Below are 19,995 nucleotides of genomic sequence, written 5' to 3'. Positions count from 1 at the left end.
AGAGGAAATTAGGCTATCACCACCTTAACCAATAATCAAACTCATCATCGCTAATGGAAAACCAGACATTATGTGCTTCATGAAGAGAGGCATTTGAGTTTCATAGCATTACCTACTGAGTATTTTTGCCAAAACCGTTTAGCTTAAATCTAATTAACACCTCATACCTACTTCCAGAAGACAGGAGAACAAGTTAAATTATACAATAAGAAAATAATCAGACAAATTAAGAATGTCGAATATTCTGTAAAACAACTAGGATTCCTAAAAAGTCAATGTCATATTTCAGAATGAGGACATTTTAAAAGCCATCTATCCTGATCTCTCTCAGAAAAAAAAGAAAAGAAAAAGTCAATGTAATGAAAAACTAAGGGGGGTTATTTTACATTAAAAAATAATTTAAACATGATAATCAAATATAATGCATAGATTCTTTTGGCTCCCAGTTTGAAAAAAAAAAAAAACAACTCAAAGTCATTTGGAGAAAACTGATGTAGGACTGCATATTAAATGATATTAAATAATTATTGTTAGTTTTCTTAGGTGTAATAATGAAATCACGATTATTTAAAATATTCTTTTTGAAGATACATGCTAAAGTATTTAGGAGTAACATGTTATGATGCCTACAATGTACTTTTGAATGATTTAGCAAAAAAAAAAATGATATATTAAAACAATTGTGGCAAAATAAAACAAATTTTGAATCTTTGGTGTTATGTTTGAAAATTATAATAATAAAAAAGTTGAAAATAAAATGACTGCTCATGATAATTTTTCTATGAGAGAATTATCTTTTTACTGTGATGTTTTTGTTTGTGTAAGATGTTTTGTTTTTTAATTTTTTATTGGGAAACAGCCATGGTCACTGGTTACATATTGCTTTGATGCTACAATGGCATAGTTGACTCTTTTAAGGAGGAGGCAGCTCACAGTGACCTGTGCAGGGATTGAACTGGCAACCTTGGTGTTATCAGCACCACGCTCTAACAACTGAACTAACCAGTCACCCCAAGATGTTCTGATTTTTTTTTAATTGTAATAGAATTTTATAAAATCATGGCCAAGGAAATAGATAATTGAAATGTCTAGAATGTGAATATAATTAAAAATCTAATTAGAGACTGTTCATCTACTGGACGCAGGGCTTTCAAATTAGTATTACATCCTCTTAAAAGGACTTGCAACTAAGTGAGATTGAAAACTGGAATTTAGACATGGGGGTCTCAGAGAGGGCAAAAAGTTTGGCTCTCACTTGGAAAGGAGTTGGAATGAAACCTAGTAGGTGCTTGCCATTGATTTTTGGACCAAGTACCATGTGATGCCAACCAGTGAAGAAGCAGAGCGTCACTAAATATAAATGTCAGCCTTGATATTAAGGATAATGGCAAGTCTTCAGAAAAGCCAAAAATGAGAGAGAAGGATTATAGGAATGGAAAACTTCCCCTTCTTCCCTTCGAGGTTCTTTGGCTGGTCTAATAATTAAATTGACATAAGAAAGATAAACAGGAGAAAAACTAATTTAATATTGTACATAAGGGAGCTCCAAAAAGACAATAAGACTGAAAGGGAGTCAGGCAATTGAGGCTTATGTGCCATCCTGAGCTAAGGAACGGGATAGAGTCTGGGGCTTCAAAGAGGAGGAGGGCAATTCACAGGCAGATAAGAGCAGATGTTTAATAATCAGACTTTTGTCCCACCATGTAGGTTAAGTTTTCCAGATAAAAAAGTTATCTCTGGTAATAGCTCTCTTTCTGGGTCAGGCCCCCTATCTAAATTTGTTTAGGCAATTAAGGGAGAAGTAAAAGTTTTTCCTCAGTCTGCAGAGCCTTCAGCTCAAAATAATCCTCATGCCAAAGTGGTACATTTTGGGGTGACCTATTCTGCTCCCCTTCAGGATCACGGGAGGATAGGACGTCCACAAACCAGGGCTATATAGACAATAAGGAGGCAGATATCACTGAGATTAAGGCGGAATCCAATAAATTCCAGAAAAAGAACACTTCCTCAGATAACAAAGTATTTTTCTCACAGATGGAGTCAAGAGAGAGGATACCAGTTACTCAGAGTAAGCTCTGGAAGGAAACAAGTGTTCAACTAGGAAGATAACATTTCCAACTGGAAGCTCCCTGAGGTTTCTGAATCAATGGGTATAGCAACCAAACTAGACAGGGTCAGTTAATCTCAAGAGTACTTTAGTTGCCTGAAGATAAAACACTATGCTCTGTAGAAGCATAATTGTTGTTTCTCAGTTTCTTAGTAAAATTCCTTTTGCGAAATTCAGTGTTTCCAATTGGAGTTGCAAATTAAGGGTTTCAAATTTTCAGTGTTTTAAACTGGGACTTGGTGGCAACGGGTGGCTAGAGAAATGGAGTAGGGAGAAAGGAGTAATTTCACATCAGAAATAGAGCACAACTGGAAATCAGAGCACCTCTCAGTAACCCAGCATAATAGGAGCAGAGGAAAGATAATGCAACAGGGATAGTTTTGAGATTGACCTTGAAGGTGCAGTATAGACTGAGATAACTGCCTGCGGCCACACTTTCACCTTTGCATTTCCCTTTTTTAGCTCTGGAATCAACAGTCCGTTAAGAAATAACGACTCAATATTATACTAAACTTTTGGTAAAGAAAGGATACGGGTGACAGGAAGGAGAAATTAAAAAGAATTCTAAACTGGGAAAGAAAGTGGTGGTGAAGGAAGCTACTGATCAGTAAGCTCATAACCTCCCTGTAGATAGGAAAAGGAAATAGAAGCTCTGAGAATATGGAAATGGAAATAAAAGTAATACTTCCCCTATAATTATCTTTAAAAGTTTCATTCGAATATATGGGCTGTGACTAAAGGAGAAAGAAGGCAGCAGGGATGTGTGAGAGCTAAGTATTTCACAATCATGTAGAAATGACACAAGCCCTGAATTGAAATCAAACCTATCATAAGGCTTATGATTCGAGGGATCAAGTTGTTCAAGGAAAATTTAAGTATTCACTAAATGTTACCATATTTTTACCTTTGGCACTTTTTAAATGCTGCCTTAAGAGAATTGTCTACTTTATAAATTCTTTTTTTTAAATGCTGCCTTAAGACAATTATGTACTTTATAAACGACCTTGTCTCATAGTCAAAAAAGATGGTGGGGAGGATATTCTTATGTCTTCCTTTTGTTAGACACACACCTGAATTATTTAATATTTGAACTGCAAAGCCACTTGGTGTCATTGGAGGGGAGAAAGTCTTAAAGTTTGCAAAAACTCTTTTAAAACAACAGCAAATGAAACCATCTCTCAAGAATGTTAACCTCATTGATGTTCTCAGCAATCAAACCTGAAAACCAGACCTGTGTGCTTGTTTTCTGGCAGACTGGGGTAGGGGGATTTAGACTTGTATTTCAATTCCCACTGGCATTCTGCATCTCAAAGGGTCCCATCTCCTCACACCCTTGGAAAGAATCTCTTCTTTTCCCTGTTCTCTCTCAGTCTGCCCTACTCCTTTCACTTTCCCTCTCCCCAACAAAATTCCCACCTTGTCATTCACTGGAACAAAGTTGCTGTTCAGGGTGACAATGCGAAAGTGCACTAGGAGGGAACAGGTATCATTAGCAGAACAGGTATTAGGGAACAGGTATCATTCTCCCTCTTAGAATCTTTCTTTCTTCCACCCTTTCTATTTCCTTACACATAATTCTGAGCCAGCAAAACCCCATCAGGTTTTCCTTTAAAAAACAAACAAACAAAACTTAGTCTGAGAGATAAATAAAGCCCAACAGTTTCCCTTCAAGGCTGCTGACTGAAACCTCTGAACGGAATGCCCCTCTAAGTATAATAAGAAAGAATAAATACAAATAACAGGAGCTCAAGTCAAATGTACATTGGTACATTTTGTATACAAGCACCTTGCTGGAGGACCCAGCAATCCAATTACACTTGCCAAATTCCATTCCAGGAGAAACACGTGTACCTCTATTTTAGATACACACACACAATAGCAACTCCAACCACGACTCTTGCTTGTGGAACATGGCATATATTCAACACCCATTAACACTTCATCCCTCCAGACCTTCCTCTCTTCTGCACTCCTTATTCCATAGACCTACCACCAAACCATAAAGGCTTTCTTTAAAGATGTGTGCAGCTGTTTCCCTGTCTTTTGTCTAATCCCATATGTGTGACTCTTACCTCGCTGTCCTGGGTTGTAGATAGGTTTGTCAGTTTGTATGAAGATGCCATTTTCCTGCCTTTCGATGAGAACTGTTTTCTTTTCCTCAAAGCTGATGTTATTTCCAGTAGCCGAGACACGGATTGTAGCTACTTCTTCCGTGCCACCTGCAGGAGGTGGTACCTGGCCAAGAGAGGGGAGTTCTAGTGAGGAGTAGGAGATAGGGGAAAAGAATCTACTGGTCTCAACCCAAGAGTGGGAGGCCCAAAGGAAGAAACTGAGTTAGATGGGGATAGCAATGGTAGAGCTATAAAACAGGTTGCCAGAAGAAGAAGGGGAACAATAATTAGAGGTTAAGGTCAGGAACTAAAAGAAATCCAAGGTCAAGAAAATCATGAATAAATTATGGCCGGGAATTAAAGTTAGAATTAGGGGAGATAGGTTTAAAGGCCTTAGCAAAAGTAAGATAACAGAAAAGTGAGGGATTAGAGTTGGGGCTAAGTCTGTACTCACCAAAAACGAGATGCAGTGTAACTGCCTCTTCTTCAGTCCATAGTGTTCTAGCAACTTCTGGGTTTTGTCCTTAGTCTCCAGAGTAATAGTGAATTTTACATCATAATATCCAGGGCTCAGATCCAAACAAACCTTCTCAGTAGAGGGAAACTTAAGCTTGGCTGGTAATGTCACCAGGTAGTTTCTATTAAGGGAGCAAAAGGATTTCAGGACAATAATGATTCATCCATTTAATGAAACATCACGCCCTCTGGTAAACACTCAGCATACCGCAGTGAACAGACTGAGCCCCTGCCTTTATGAACCTTATTTTCTGTAAGGGAGAAGCAGACAAGTAACAGATAACACAGTGCACAGCCTTAAACCTCCCACAACAAGGAGACCATCAATGAGAATCTAGGCCTAGGGTACCAAAGAGAAAATTAGTTCTATTACAGACAACAGGGTACAGAGAGTCTACTATATTTTCATATTATCTTTTTTTAAAGCTTCCTCCTGGGTCTCAACTTTTTCTCTGGGTAAAAAAGAAATGCAACCAAAGAACAGAAAAGATGAGAAATAAATTAAAATAAACCAAAGGTTATCTCCTCTCCCCTATATTTATGTTTGAGAAAGATAGACAAAGAAACCACCTGCCCTAAATAACTGACATCAAGCACTTACGGAAGGAGTTTTTCTGCAATGGCTGGTGAAAGAGCCAATATTCCGAGGAAGAGCACAGCCCACATCTTTGTGGGTGAGACAGCTTCCTCAGGATCTGGAACAAGGGGTCTGCTCCCCTGCTGTAGCATATATATATTAGCTCCTCAGGTAGGGTGTGGTGCTACCTCTCAGGCTCCAGCCAATCAGCTACTGGGGCCTCAGGCTAAGGCGGTGAACCAGGGTAGGGCTTCTGTTCACTTCCTCAAATGAATTTTTCCCTGAAACATTCATACTGGCTCAGCCAGTCCCTAATACCTGCTCTTGGGGAAAGCCAGGGCTGAGTATTCACAGTGGTAACACTCGCACAACAAATTTTGGGCTCTGCCCTTTTTTTCCAAATTCCAAATTCCCATCTTCATTTGATCTTTTTATCTCTTTTTATTATTCAATTAAGACATATTTGGGGACACAGATATAGGAGCAGTATCAATAAAAAAGCAGAAAACCTCTAGCTAATTGGGAATTTTTAAAAAATTAATACTACCCAGTATTGTAACTGTATGGAAATAGGGACATACGCACTCCTTTAGAAACTGTAAAGGGACAACTTTTCTGAAGGTAATTTCACAATACACATCAAAAGCCTTTCACATTTGCATTCTTTGACCCAACAACTTCTATGACATGTTTCTTAATGAGAAAAGAGAGCACGCATATATGCAAAAAGAAATGTATCTACATTGAGTTTCTTTCTAGTGTTTTTATAACAGCAAGACTTGAAAGTCACCTAGAGTGTAAATGAGTAAGGATACTTTTTGAACCAACAACCAACCCAAATAAAACCAACTTAAACAAGAGTTTTTGGTAAATGGGGTGGATAAAACATGAAGAAAGAACCAAAGGAGCCAGAGAAATTCCAAAGACTTTATGTCCTGGAATTAGAGACTTGATACTGCCAGGACTATTTCTCCCAATCTTTCAGGCTTGTTTGCTTATCTCCTACTGCACACAGGATTTCCTTCAAGCTGTGGGGAAGATGGCAGGTGTGAGTCCTCAATCCGTATTCTTCCAGCTCCTTGATCCCAGTAGAGAATTTTTCATCTATGTTATAGAAATTTCTGAAGAAAGATTTTGTTCCTCCTTCTCTCACATGCTCACCTCTGAATCAATCATTATAGCCAGAATACTATGTCAGGGACGACTTAGGTTGATCTTACCAGAGGCCAGGGTGATGAGGTACTGTGATTGGCAACATGGAATTGGGGAGGAATCTAAGGAGGCACAATTCCTCCAGAGCAGAGACTGGACATTCGGACTGTCTTACCTGTGTCAGAGTATAAGAGGTCTTTGGGCCATATAGATGCATGTAACAAGAACACAGCTAAAAATTTAACAATCCTCAGCCCAGAATTCTATACCAATGCTTTTAAAGGTCTTGTAAGACTGAAGGAGGGGCAGGAAAATCTTTCCCACACAGGATCTGCCATGGATACAAAGTAGAATTTGACAAGGAGGCGAAGCAGTAATCCTAAGAAAATCTCAACCTCCAAGGCCCAGGAATAGAAACCTAATCTAAGACTAAAGATGAAGAGGACAAAGAACCACCCTGCCCCTCACCAGCACCCTAGCAAACACCAAGTAACAAGTAACAGCAGTCTGTTGTTGGCAGAGGGGCCAGAACACAGAGAGAAACTACCTGTGGTGCCTACACTAGTATAGGGAAGGTTGAGAACAAATGGTGGAGCATAGAGAAAACCCTCCAGCATTCCAGACCCCACCCTAAGCATAAGGCATCATCAGAGGAATTTGAAATCTATGGTACACTGAAAGTAATCTTGGCAATGGCAAGGCCAGCTCACCTTTTAACTGGATTACTCCATCTACCTGCTCAACTGCCTGAGAACAGGCGTGTCAATTTCTAGTCACAAATACTATTTACCTAAATCTATCCGATTCTACAGAAAAAGTCTGGCATTCAATCAAAAATTATATGACTTACAAGAAGAAGATAACCCCCTATCAAGGTACAAAGCAATTGACAGAACCAGACTCAGAGATGATCTAAATGTGAGAGCTGTCAAAGAGGGACTTTTAAATGGCCAGGAGTAAATACCATGTTTAAAAATCTAATGAAAAAGGTGGACAACATCTATGAACAGATGGGGAATTTCAGAAGAAATATGAAATATGGAAGTGCTAAAGTCAAATAGTGATGCTGAAAATAAAAAATATGGCATGAGATGAGCAGCTTTTTCAAGTTCATAAGTAAACTTGACACAGCTGAGGAAAAGTCAACTAATATCTACCTTGAAGATAGGTCAATAGAAATTACCCAAACTGAAACACAAAGAGCAAAAAGAGTGGAAAAGAAATTAACATCATGAAAAAGACAAGAGAAAACAAATGCCGGCATGGATGTGAAGAAGAGAACCCCTGTGCACTGTAGGTCAGACTGTAAACTGGTACAGCTATTTACTGCCCTAGTAACAAGAAGACAAGAAGACAAGAAGACATTCTTACAGAAGAAAGGTAACAGTGTAAAGATCTGTATAGCATATGCCATTTATTATTGTGTGACCCGTGACAAATTATTAACCTCTCTGTGCTTCCATTTTTCTCATCTATAAAATGAAGACAATAATAGCATACATCTTACAGAGTTGGTATAAAATCAAATGACTTGATGCATGAAAAGTGCCTAGAACAGTACCTGGCACATAGTAAGCTTCCTGGAAATACTAGCTTTATAATTATTAAGTATTATAATGGAGCAGGCTTTCTCAGAGTTAGCAACTTTCAAGCAGTCAGCATTTTGAAGAGTAAAATAAATCAAGCTCTCTGGAGTTTTTACACAATAATGTAAATATTGTTAACACTAGTGAACTGTACACTTAAAAATGGTTAGGAGGGTCAATTTTATATGATATACTTTTTACAACAATTAAAAACTAAAATAAAACAATAGTAAAGAAAGATCTGGAGGTTGGCAAAAATAGCACAAAGTAAATTAGCCCCAGTATTTCTTAAATAATAATGGAAAAAATCTTGCAACTTTCGTTAAAGGACAAAGATTTGTGGACAGATGTTTACTTCTGTTGGCTGCACTGAGGGTCCCACATGATCAGAAGCCCCAGAGAAAACTTGAAGGACAGCCTCATCATACATGTGCTTTTGTCCATGCCATTCCCTTTGCCTGGATTGCCTATTCTCTACCTGTCCTTTCAGATTCAGCTAGCATCTCCATAAAGGAATTACCAACCCACCTCATATCTCCACTGATCCAGAGAGAACTAACTCCTCTTTCTTCTGTTCTCCAAAACTTCAGTATCTGGTGAACTTGACTACAGCACTGCCATCTTGTCTTGTCACTCTACTTACATTCCTCTTTTCTCCACCCATACCATGAAACTCCTTGGAGTGAGAATTAGTTTATCCATCTTCTCCTGGCCTAGGTACTCAGTATGAATGCACAAATGAGGAGCAAAGGACAAAGATTCTCCCACATCCCATCCATTTCTTTATCACCTACAAATTAATTTACTCCTGATCTTCCAAATTCTTTCAGTGTTCCTTCCCTGTTTGGGGTTCTGTTCAGTATGAGTTTATGATTAGTGGCATCATAAATTAATTCTTTCCTACAGTTAACTTCACATACTATGAGGAGAAGAATCCATCTTTTGTCTCAATTGATTTATTATAAGGGGACATGACAAAATGCTTGCTGAAACACATTTGGCTAAGCCCCTGTCCCAGAGTTTCTGGTTCCTTGGTCTGTGATGGGGCCTGTGAATTGGCATTTCAAATAAGTTCACAGGTGATGTTGATGCTGCTGGTCCAGAGACAACACTGAGAATGGCTGCTATAATGCTGGGTCTAAGAGTAGTCCAGCAGAAAGCTTTCCTGGAGTTTAGAGCGAAGTTCTGATAATAAAGGTGCAGAATGTCAAGCTCTCTTCTGCATTTTCCCCACCAATATCCAATAGAAAGTGGCCATGAAATTGTCTTCCTTTCTCTCTTCACCCTCTGTCTTTTGTAGTTTGTTCTTCCCAAGACTTCTCTGAGCTTATTTTCAGCAATTTTAATTTGGTACTCTGCTACCAGGAGCAAAATGAAAATAGTAACCATATGGGGTAGAAGAAATAAGATGCCAACACTAATGAGTTCTCTGTGGAATGAATCCAGATGAACTCTCCCTTGATGGAAAAGGAGAGTTTCTCAGAAAATATGAGGGGCTGCCTTTATGTTTTGTTGTCTATAATTTTCTTTAAACTGTATCTGTATAAAGTAATGCATAAGTAAAATAGTGAATGTTAAACTTAATCTACACCCTGGAGTAGTTTGTTAGCATTCAAAGGCCCAGAATATAAGATTCACATCCACACTTACCTGGAAACCTTTCCAGTGTGCACAGACTATATAAGCTGAGGACAAGGAATCTGTTTTGCTAATTATTGTATCTTCGCACTTAATATAGTAACTGGCACCTAGAAAACTTTTAGTCAATCAGTCAATACTGGTAAGTACTAGTGGGATTATTATGGGATCTCCCATAAATATCCCTTCAGAGCCTTGTTAGGAACACCCTAGGGAACTTGGTTCTACAGTTTAAAATAATCCCTCCATGTTTCCCTCATTCCCATGACAAGCACTTACAATGGGCACAGATACACAGGCACACACCAAATCTCTTGGTTTGGTATGGAACACTTTGTGAGTGTCTCTGGAGGCTCAGACTGATGTGGACACAAGTGAAAATCAGCACATCTGATTTAGGTTTAAGTTGACATTAAAGAATTCTGGGGGCGGCCTGTTAGCTCATTTATTTATAGCGCAGTGCTCTTAACAACAAGGTTGCCGATTTGATCCCCACATGGGCAACTGTGAGCTGCGCCCTCTACAACTAGATTGAAACAACTACTTGACTTGCAGCTGATGGGTTCTAGAAAAACACACTTAAATAAAAGTTTTAAAAATTAAAAATAAAAATAAGAGAAATTCTTAAATAAATAATTTTGATGCAAATATATTCATAGTCTAAACTTTCTGTAGACATCATAGTCTACAGAAAGTTTATATGAAAATAAATACCAATTTAGAGGAACATGAAACACAGATTTTTATTTTTTCTCTCATTAAGAGAAAGAAACTGTACTTCAATTTCTTTCTATTATTAATGACTGCTTGTCTTTAAATACCTGGTTCTGTCCTATACTGACTCTTCCCTTTTCTATCTACCCCTCACTGAAGTGTCCATGTAGAGTAGCTCTTAACTGATGGGGTCAGTCTTGCCTTTTAGAAAGTTCAAACAACAACATATCTAAAAAAGAAATAAACAATTCAATTTATAACATCAAAACTAATAAAATATTTGAGAATTAATTTAACTAAGGAGATGAAAGATCCATACACTGAAAACTATAAGACATAGTGAAAAAAATTGAAAAAGACACAAAAAGATGGAAAGCTACCCTCATGTTCATGGATCAGAAGAATTTATATTGTCAAAAAGTCCATTCTATCGAAAGTGATTTATAAATCAATGCAATTCCTATTAAAAAAATATATCCAATGGCATTTTCCACAGAAATAGAAAAAAAAAATCCTAAAATTTATATGAAACCACAAAAGATCCTGAATAGCCAAAGCAATCTTGAGAAAGAAGAACAAAGCTGGAATCATCACACTTATTGATTTCAAACTATATTACAAAGCTATAGTAATCAAAACAGTATGAGGCTGACATAAAAAGAGACACATAGACCAAAAGAACAGAAGTGAGAGCCTAGAATAAACCCATAGCTTATATGAGTACAGTCAACTAATATTTGACAAGGGACATAAGAATAGTCAATTGGAAAAAGATGGTCTCTTTAAATGGTACTGGGAAAACTGGATATCCACAGGCAAAAGAATGAAATCGAACTCCTACTCAGAAAATTAATTCAAATTAGATTAAAGGCTTAAGTGTAAGACCTGAAGCCATAAGACTTCTAGAAGAAAATGGGAGAAAAGCTCCAGGATGTTGGTCTTGGCAATGATTTTTTTGGATATGACACCCAGAGCACAAGCAACAAAAGCAATGTACTCACCACATACACACACAAAAATATAACTATGTGAGGTGATAGATAAGTAACCTTATTGTGGTAATCATTTCACAACATTTCAAATCATTATGTTGTATACCTTAAACTAACATAATGTTATTTTTCAATTATATCTCAATAAAGCTGAGGGGGAGAAACTTCAAATACACTACATTAGTTAAGCATAATATTTATACTAATTTACTCCAAAACTTTCTTATCAATTACATTTACTGGTCTAACCAATAGCTATTTTGAGTTACAATCAGTAAACCTCTCCATATGAATCAATATGCTCTCAATATGCTCTCCATATGCTCTCATTATGAATCAAACTGCTTTTGAAAAAAGCATGAATACTCTCTGAGGTCCCCATGAATGTGGTTTGCCCGCAACACTTGCCTATGATAGAAACATGATGGAAGCTTGATTTTGGCAAGTCTTGTCTCTACTTTGTCCCATCACTCTGTTTCTGCTTTCTGTGTAAGGGGAATCATGAGCTCCAATAATACCAACTCCTCTGTAGGAGGCTAACTGATCTTCCATTGGGAGTTGTTTACTTCCCTTTACCACTCTCAGTCAAATGGGCCTGCCAATTATTTTTATCTCTTGTGATCCATTTTAAAATCCATTTAATGCAGTCATCAGCCTGATAATCTGCCTGGAATTTGGTGGGAGAAAATGTCCAGGATTTAACAATCTCCAAAATTTAAGCTGCGTAAAACCCTATTCCTGGCATGTAGTGCATACAAACAAAATAGCTGTGTTAATGGTGATTTTGTGACGAGTTAACTCACTTAGTTTTCTTCTGGCTGTCAGAATCCTGACTTGAGGGTTTTAGCCTTAATAGACATAATTAATTTATTACGTGGAAGGGTTCTTGCATGTGGTCTTTCATTGTAAAAGTATTTCTGGAGAAAGTATTACATCAATTATATATTAATGATATATTATCTCATCCTAATATCTTATTATCTTATGCTATATATTATCTTTTTTTTTAATTTATTAGTTTCAGGTGTACAAGACAAGGTAATACTTAGACGTTCATCATTTATATCCCTCACACTGTGAACCCCTCTCCCCCCATCCACTATCCCTCCGACCTCACACTGAGCCATCACATTATATATATAAAATTATAGTTGGCATTCATTAATGTTTAGCTTCTGGTGTACAATGCCATGATCAGGCATCCACAGTATCCCTGAGGTGGTCTCTCAAATAGAACGCATGTCCATCGGATACCCAACAAAATCTTTACAACATTATTGAATACGTTCCCCAAATTAATTTTCAAAAAACCCTGAGGCCATCTTGTGGTTACCAGCTGCTTCCTAATCCCTTCACCTTTCCGCTTATCCCCAACACCCCCACCCCCCGCCCATCTAACAACTCTCGGTTTTTTCTTTGTGTCCCCAAAACTGTTTCTGATTAGTTCATTCACATATTCTTTTCTTTAGATTCCGCTGCTATATATTATCTTAAGCATAAGTACGTGTGTGTGTGTGTGTGTGTGTGTGTGTAATAGTTATTCGGAGAACTCATAAAAATTCCCAATTTATCCACACCAAAAAATTAGTGATAAGCACTCATCAGCACAGCTAAAGAAAAAAAAATGTCCTGGTATGTTTGGAATTCTTTATATTATTCCCGATCCTTTTTATATATTTTGTATTTTGCCCTACACCATTCTACTCAAGGATGTTATTTTATCATTTCCAGATTATTTTTACATACAGTTTTTGGTGTTCCATCTGCTCACATTTTCTTTGAATCCTTTGCTCTCCAAAAAGCTACTAGCCTGCTTTACTTGGTAATCTCCTAGGAGACGTCTTGGTAGTATCTCCCGGGGGATGGTATTCTCAGCAAGCCCAAGTTTCCTTCTCTCCTCAGACTGGACACCAAGAGAGAGGGGTCTGTTTCTGTCCCACTGCAGAACTGCTGATTTGAACCTCTACCTCTGGAGAGCAGAGGCTAATCAAAACAAGTCATAATATTGGGGAAAAAGAAGGGAGGGAGCAGCTGAAGCTAGGGCCACTCCTTGCTTGCTTCCGTGTCTCCTCCACCATTTTCTACTAATTATAGGCTTCAGTTTTTCTTTCTCAAATCCATTCATGTGAAGCATGCAATGTGTCAAAGTTCAAATATGAATGCACTAGGCAAATGAGGTTGTCACCCAACCACATCCAAACTCAGACAGTAATTGAACTATTTAGTTTCCTGAAGTAAGAAATGAAGGCAAACTAAAAGTCCATATTCTAAGAGGCAAGGGAGAATCATAGAGATCACATGCTCAGATTATCCTTAGGGAGAAGGACTTGTTATCCACAAATATTTATTGATCACTATTATGGGATGAATTGTGTGTCCTCAAAATTCATATGTTGAAGCCCTAACCCTGCCATATCTCAGTGTGACATGTATTTGGAGATAAGAGTCTAGTCTGCCAGTCAACCCTGCAGATTTTGGACTTGCCAGCCTCCACAATCATGTGAGCCAATTACAAAGCTCTTTAAATATCTATATCTAATTACTGAGGAACATATATATATATATATTCCCTATTGTGTCTAACTGGAAGTGTTATGCGTATATTTGTCCCTCCATAAAAACAACAAAACAACCTGGCAAAAATGTTCAGAATCAGCTTTAGAACTCAAAATTAACCATGGACTTGCAGCAATCCAGGGGACATGTGTTTAAGAAAAACAGCTGGCTCTTGGTAAAAGCAATGAATTTTGTGGCATTTTAATTTACTTGAACCCCATCCCCATTCCCCAGTTCCACAGTAGCCTTGAAAACTAACAGCCTGCATTCTTAGTACTGGGGGGAGCAGAAAGGATCTCATTCCCAAAGAAATGTCGTTACTTGGCCTGTCTGCGAGTGGTTCCCTGGAAGACCACTGTCAAGGCTATGTATTCAATCTCACACAAACTTGCCCAGTACTCAACGCTTGACAGGAGGGGAGCAGGGTAGAGCTTCTCTTGAATGTTTTAACATCACAGCTGCATGAGATGATAGACTAACCAAACGATAGACTAACCAAAAAGCTTAAAAGGAAAATCTGAAGAATGCGATGTCCATAGGGATTTTGAAAAACTCTGACATTGAAAAATTCTATGGTATTTGTCCAAAAGTCACTTAACACGCAAATAACAAATGAAAAAAGCAGCCAAATAATAAACTCTAGGGAAGCAGAAGAATCTGATTTCCACAGGTGCCACATTATTTGAGATATTTAGTTTTCAACAAAAAAATTACAAGAAACAAGAAAACATAACCTACATTCATCAAAAAACAATCAGTGGATATAGCCCCTGAAGAAGCCCAGATGTTGTATTTACAAAAGACTTTAAATCAGTTATTTTAAATATGTTCAAATAGCTAAAGGAAACTATGTCTAAAGAAAACAGGGAATATCAATGAAAAGATAGAGAAGTTTAAAAGGAGATTCAGAAAAATAGATATTCAGAAGTCAAAAAGAAAACTAACTAAAATGGAAAATTTAGTAGAGTTCTCTGTGTCCCATGACATACTTGGTATTTCCACTGTGGTTGGTAGGAATACAAATTATTCTAGTCCTTTTGTGAACCCAGGGACTGTTTCCACTGATAATCGCAGGTGGTTCTTTCTCTGCTCTTGGGTAGTTTCTTCACATGCATGTGCTGATCAGTACTCACCCGAAAACTCAGGGAGACCCCTAGCAGGTAGGTCTCTGTATGCTCTCTCTTTTCTCTCTGGTACTCTGCTCTGAGAAGTCTAGCTATGCTGGCCCTCTAACTCTCAACTCCATTACTTCAATTCGGTGAGACCACCAGGCTCCTGTTAGATTGCCTTCCCCTTGCACTGTGACCTGGAAATCCCCCAGGTAGTAAGCTGGGACAAGCAGAGGGCTCACCCCAGTTGTTGTCTACCTCTAGAAGACCATTACGTTGTGCTAACTGATGTCCAATATATTGCTTTATATATTATGTCCTAAGTTTTCGTTGTTTCAGATGGCAGTGTAAATTCAGTCTCAGGTAAATTTAAAATGTTACTCCTTGGCCAGAAGCAGAAGTCCTCTTGCCAGGACTATTACAGTAGGCTCCCTGTTTCTACCTGTGACTATACAGAGCATATTATCAATAATGTAGCTAAAATGATCCTTTTAAAATGTGAGTTAGATCGTATTACTTCTCTGGTGAAAACTGTCGAATGCCTCTCAATTTCTCTAAAAATAATGTGTCTCCAGTTATTTTACGGCTCCGCTTAATCTAGCCCTTCATTACCTCCGTTCTACTATTGCTCTCTCTGCTCCATCCACATGGCCCTCATTGTTGTTTCTCAAACATTCCAGGCACACATCCAGCTTAATAACTTTAAAATTTACTATCTGTTTCCCCTTCTGTACTATAAAGTAAACAATGGCAGGGATTCTTTTTAAATCACTGATTTAACCCCAGCACTTAAAATGTGCATAACACACAGTAGTAGACCCTTTAAATACACTTAAATGAAAGGCTGAGTCCCATCATAGAGCATTTAGGATATTAGGAGGTTACCAAAACAGACACTCAGACATAGGAGACAAAACAGAAATACAATTATCAAAAATAGAGCACAGTATCAGAGTCTCACCAGTAACAAAAGTCATTTGGTGCCAAGTGTTATTGTTGCACAAGAGATATTTAATGTGTTTTACCAAAGACCAGAATTTAACCTAGAAATTGGGCTGAGATGGGGATAAAATGACTCAAACTGTGGGAAGCAGGACTTGATATTAAGCTCAGCCTGAAATGCCTCAAAAACATGATTTCAAAGGACGAAAATGTCTAATAACAGAACATCAGGAGGAATTTGGATGTCTACTCGGAAAATGTTATTCCTATTAGAATTCATTGAAGACTTGCTATATAATACCATCATTTTTTAAAAATCATTTGTCAATATTTTTTTTTGAATTTATTTCTTTTGTTTGTTTCATTTTCTTTTTTTTTATTTTATTTATTTATTTTTTATTAGTTTCAGGTGTACAAGACAAGGTAATACTTAGAAGTTCATCATTTATATCCCTCACACTGTGAACCCCCCTCCCCCTATCCATTATCCTTGTCAATATTTTTAATGCTGATGAAAGATGTGGTGAAGTGGGCACCTTATAAACTAATGGTAGAACTGTGTTGCAAACTTCTTTTAATTTTAAAAAATTGTCATAAAATATACATAAAATTTACCCTTTTAACCATTTTTAAGTGTTCAGTTCAGTGGCATTACGTGTATTTACATTGTTTGAAACCATCACCACCAACCATCTCCAGAACTGTTTTAATATCATTTCTTAAATTAAAAAAAAAAAATGCAGCAATAATTTTTTCTAAAAGTGTTTGTGTCTACTTACCTATAGAAGTAAAAAGTTGCTAGTTCTCCTCTCCTCTCCTCTCCTCTCCTCTCTTTTCCTCTCCATGTGTCAGTTTATTTCTTCAAGGCCAACAGGAGTGTTCTCTGCTGCTTCGGATATCTGATTTCTCCTGTCTTTGTCATCCAGAATTTCTTTTAATGGGCTCATCTCATTAGATTATCCTTGATTAATCACCAAGGATAATCTCCCTTTTGATTAACTTAAAGCCAACTGATTAGGGGCCTTAATTATAACTGCAAAATCCCTTCACCTAAGCCCAGGACTGATATCCCATTATAGCTATAGGTCCCATTCAAGGAGAGAGAACTATACAGAGCATGTACACTGGGGATGGGAATCTTGGGAGGTGCTTTAGAATTCTGCCTACTACAATACTTAATGAAAGATATTTCATTCTTACTTCCTGAGTATCCAGAGCTATTTCAATTCATTTCCATTTACCACTCTGAGACCAGGGATCAAGAGTTAACAAAAGGCTATTTATTTATTTATTTATTTATTTATTGGGGTGACAATTGTTAGTGAAATTACATAGATTTCAGGTGTACAATTCTGTATTACATCATCTATAAATCCTATTGTGTGCTCACCACCCAGAGTCAGTTCTCCTTCTATCACCATATATTTGATCAAAAGGCTATTTTTTTTATTATTTTAGCTTTGCTACTATGTGACCATTGGAAGGTCACTTAATTTCTCTAAAACTATGCCTTAATCTTTCAAATATTTGTCTCCAGTAAAACAAAATATTATCTCTATATCAATATTAGCCAGTTGTTTTCATTCCATTCATTATCTCTTCTATATCTTTTTAGGGAAGAAAATTGTTCCCTCCCCTTTCTTCTTGCGGGAAAACTCATTCTGTGTGTATTAGGAGCTGACCTGTCTTGCCAGTCATCCTAATGAGCGTGAGGTGATATCTCATTGTAGTTTTGATTTGCACTTTCCCAATGATTAGTTATGTTGAGCATCTTTCCATGAATTTATTTGCCATTCGTACATCTTCATTGGGGAAATGTCTATTCAAGTCCTTTGCCTTTCTTCCTTTCTTCCTTTTCTTTTTTTTCTTCCTTCCTTCCTTCCTTCCTTCCTTCCTTCCTTCCTTCCTTCCTTCCTTCCTTCCCTCCCTCCCTCCCTCCCTCCCTCCCTCCCTCCCTCCCTTCCTTTCATTTTGCTGCAAAAAGCTTTATTGTTTCAATTTGGTCCCTGGTATGGGAGAGGGCTCCAGTGTGATTGGAAGGCTACATGCTTGCAGATAGTGCTTGCAGGTAGAGGCTCAGGCAGAAGCCCAATGCCAGGGGGATGCAGAAGGGCCCTTCAAAGGCCTCTGGGCTTCAAAGTCTCCTAGTTGTGCTCGAGAGTGAGATTTTGAAGAGATATTTGCCCAGCCAGCCCAGCCTAGGGGCCAACCAGTCTGCAGAGGTTAGTCAGGTGGTCGCCCATCTTCTTGATGAGTTTCACCTCCTCATCTAGGAATTGGCTCTCCTGGAAGTCACAGAGGTGGCAGAAAACAGGGGTCTGTGTGGGCACAACCCAGGGCATGCAGATCCAAAAGGGCCTGGTTCAGGTTCTTGTCCATGACCATGGTGGCTTCCATGGCATCTTGGGTTTTACCCCACTCATCTTGGGAAAGTTTCTACAGGTCCTGGAAAAGGGTGTGACCACCACACTGGTTTTGCATCTTCAAGAGATGCTCATCACCCTTGTGCTTCTCCTCAGTCAACTTGCAGAAGAAGTGGCCCACCCCCTCCAGAGCCACATCGTTGCAGTCAAAATAGAAGCCCAGAGAGATAGGTGCCAGAGGCCCACAGATGCAGGTTGACCAGGCGGTTGATGTGGCTTCCACCTCAGTGGAATAATTCTGACGAACTTGGGAGCTCATGCTTAATTGGCAATAAGGAGTTAATCTCAAAAAAGGGTTGGCTGGTCTCAGAGGCTGAGGATGGCTGAGATGGTTCCGAAGGTTCTGACTGGAAGAGAGGTTGGAGGGCAGTCGGAGGCTGGAAGAAGGTGCATCCCTGGGTCTGTTCTGTCCAAATACTATGGAAGCAAGAGACAGATCCATGGGACCGAGGGACCGTCATTTGCCCATTTTTTAATTGGGTTGATTTTCTATGATTGAATTTTAGGAGTTCTGTATATATTCTGTATATTAATCCCTTATCAGGTATATGATTTGCAAATATGTTCTCCCATTCTGTGGGTTGCCCTTTTACTCTGTTGATATTACACAAATTTGTTTTTGTTTTAATTGTTCACAAGTAGTTTTTCTGTTTTCCATATTCCAGCAGAATTATAGACTAGTGGAAGATAGGGATTATCACTTATAGTTAGTTCTTTTATGACCCTTCAGTACAAAAGGGGGAAATCCTAGGAGAGCCATTTATTTAATATCACTTATGTTCCAAATGCTATTAGAATTACACTTAAATTTAAAAAAACCTATCATTGATCTTTTGCAGATTGAAAGAAAAAAAAGGTACATAAAGAGGTTAACTTGCCCACAATCACAGAACTAGTATCTTACAAAGCTAAAATTTAGACTCAGTGCTAACTCGACTTTGTTCACTATATATGACGGTACTTTGTCAAATGACCAGACTTCGGTTATTAGAGACTGTTGGGCAAATAATAGACTTGATTGTACTTATCAGTTGACTGCATTGCAAACTGCTGAACTGGGATATCTGTATAGATCTGTTCTGGGGATAATGTATTTATGTTATCAAAATTCAGGTCTGTTCAACCCAGAGTAGGTCCAGCATATAATGTCAGGCTTTTTGGCAGAGACACCTTACATAAAATGGTCTGTAATTATGGTAATTCTCTGCTTATACATCAATTGAATGTATAAAATGTTTGTTAACTGTGCCAATAAATTTATATTAAATGTTTCTGACGGTTAATGTAGGCATGTGTTTTTATTCAAATGAATTTTCCTGTAGGTTTAAAGATGGGGTGGAGTATATACTGAAATAAAATTAAAGACTATAAAAATTGTTTTGGAAATATAATATTGAATTGGTTGGCAGCCTTTCCTCTTTCTGCTTTCATTATGATCCCATACCCTAATTTCACCAAATGTAGGTTTTTAATATATTCCCTGAGTGTGTGTTTAAATATTCAATTGATTTTATTGAACTAGTACAAATGACTTTACTATTCTTGTTGACATTTTATAGTCCCTAGATGTTA

At 37.9% G+C, this 19,995-nt stretch overlaps 1 protein-coding gene and 1 pseudogene across 2 annotated transcripts in view; both read right to left on the bottom strand.

Annotated features, from left to right (window-relative positions):
- Positions 1-5,400, bottom strand: part of A2ML1 (alpha-2-macroglobulin like 1) — a gene marked incomplete at its 5' end in the record, with an annotated part of 37,713 nt that extends 32,313 nt beyond the window's left edge. Inside the window, 4 exons of the mRNA XM_081059241.1 lie at positions 3,524-3,576; positions 4,180-4,342; positions 4,673-4,856; positions 5,336-5,400. Coding sequence (XP_080915367.1) covers positions 3,524-3,576; positions 4,180-4,342; positions 4,673-4,856; positions 5,336-5,400 — 465 coding nt within the window. The remainder of the gene's footprint in view (positions 1-3,523; positions 3,577-4,179; positions 4,343-4,672; positions 4,857-5,335) is intronic.
- Positions 5,401-18,198: 12,798 nt separating this feature from the next.
- On the bottom strand, positions 18,199-19,435 carry LOC308502714 (ferritin light chain-like; annotated as a pseudogene). Its single transcript has one exon. The product of its transcript is annotated as a ferritin light chain-like (transcript).
- Positions 19,436-19,995: the final 560 nt, after the last annotated feature.

The sequence above is a fragment of the Rhinolophus hipposideros genome (genome assembly GCF_964194185.1).
Source record: "Rhinolophus hipposideros genome assembly, chromosome: 9".
Taxonomy (NCBI): domain Eukaryota; kingdom Metazoa; phylum Chordata; class Mammalia; order Chiroptera; family Rhinolophidae; genus Rhinolophus; species Rhinolophus hipposideros.
Note: the sequence above shows the minus strand (reverse complement) of the source record. Positions and strands in the feature narration are given on the sequence as shown.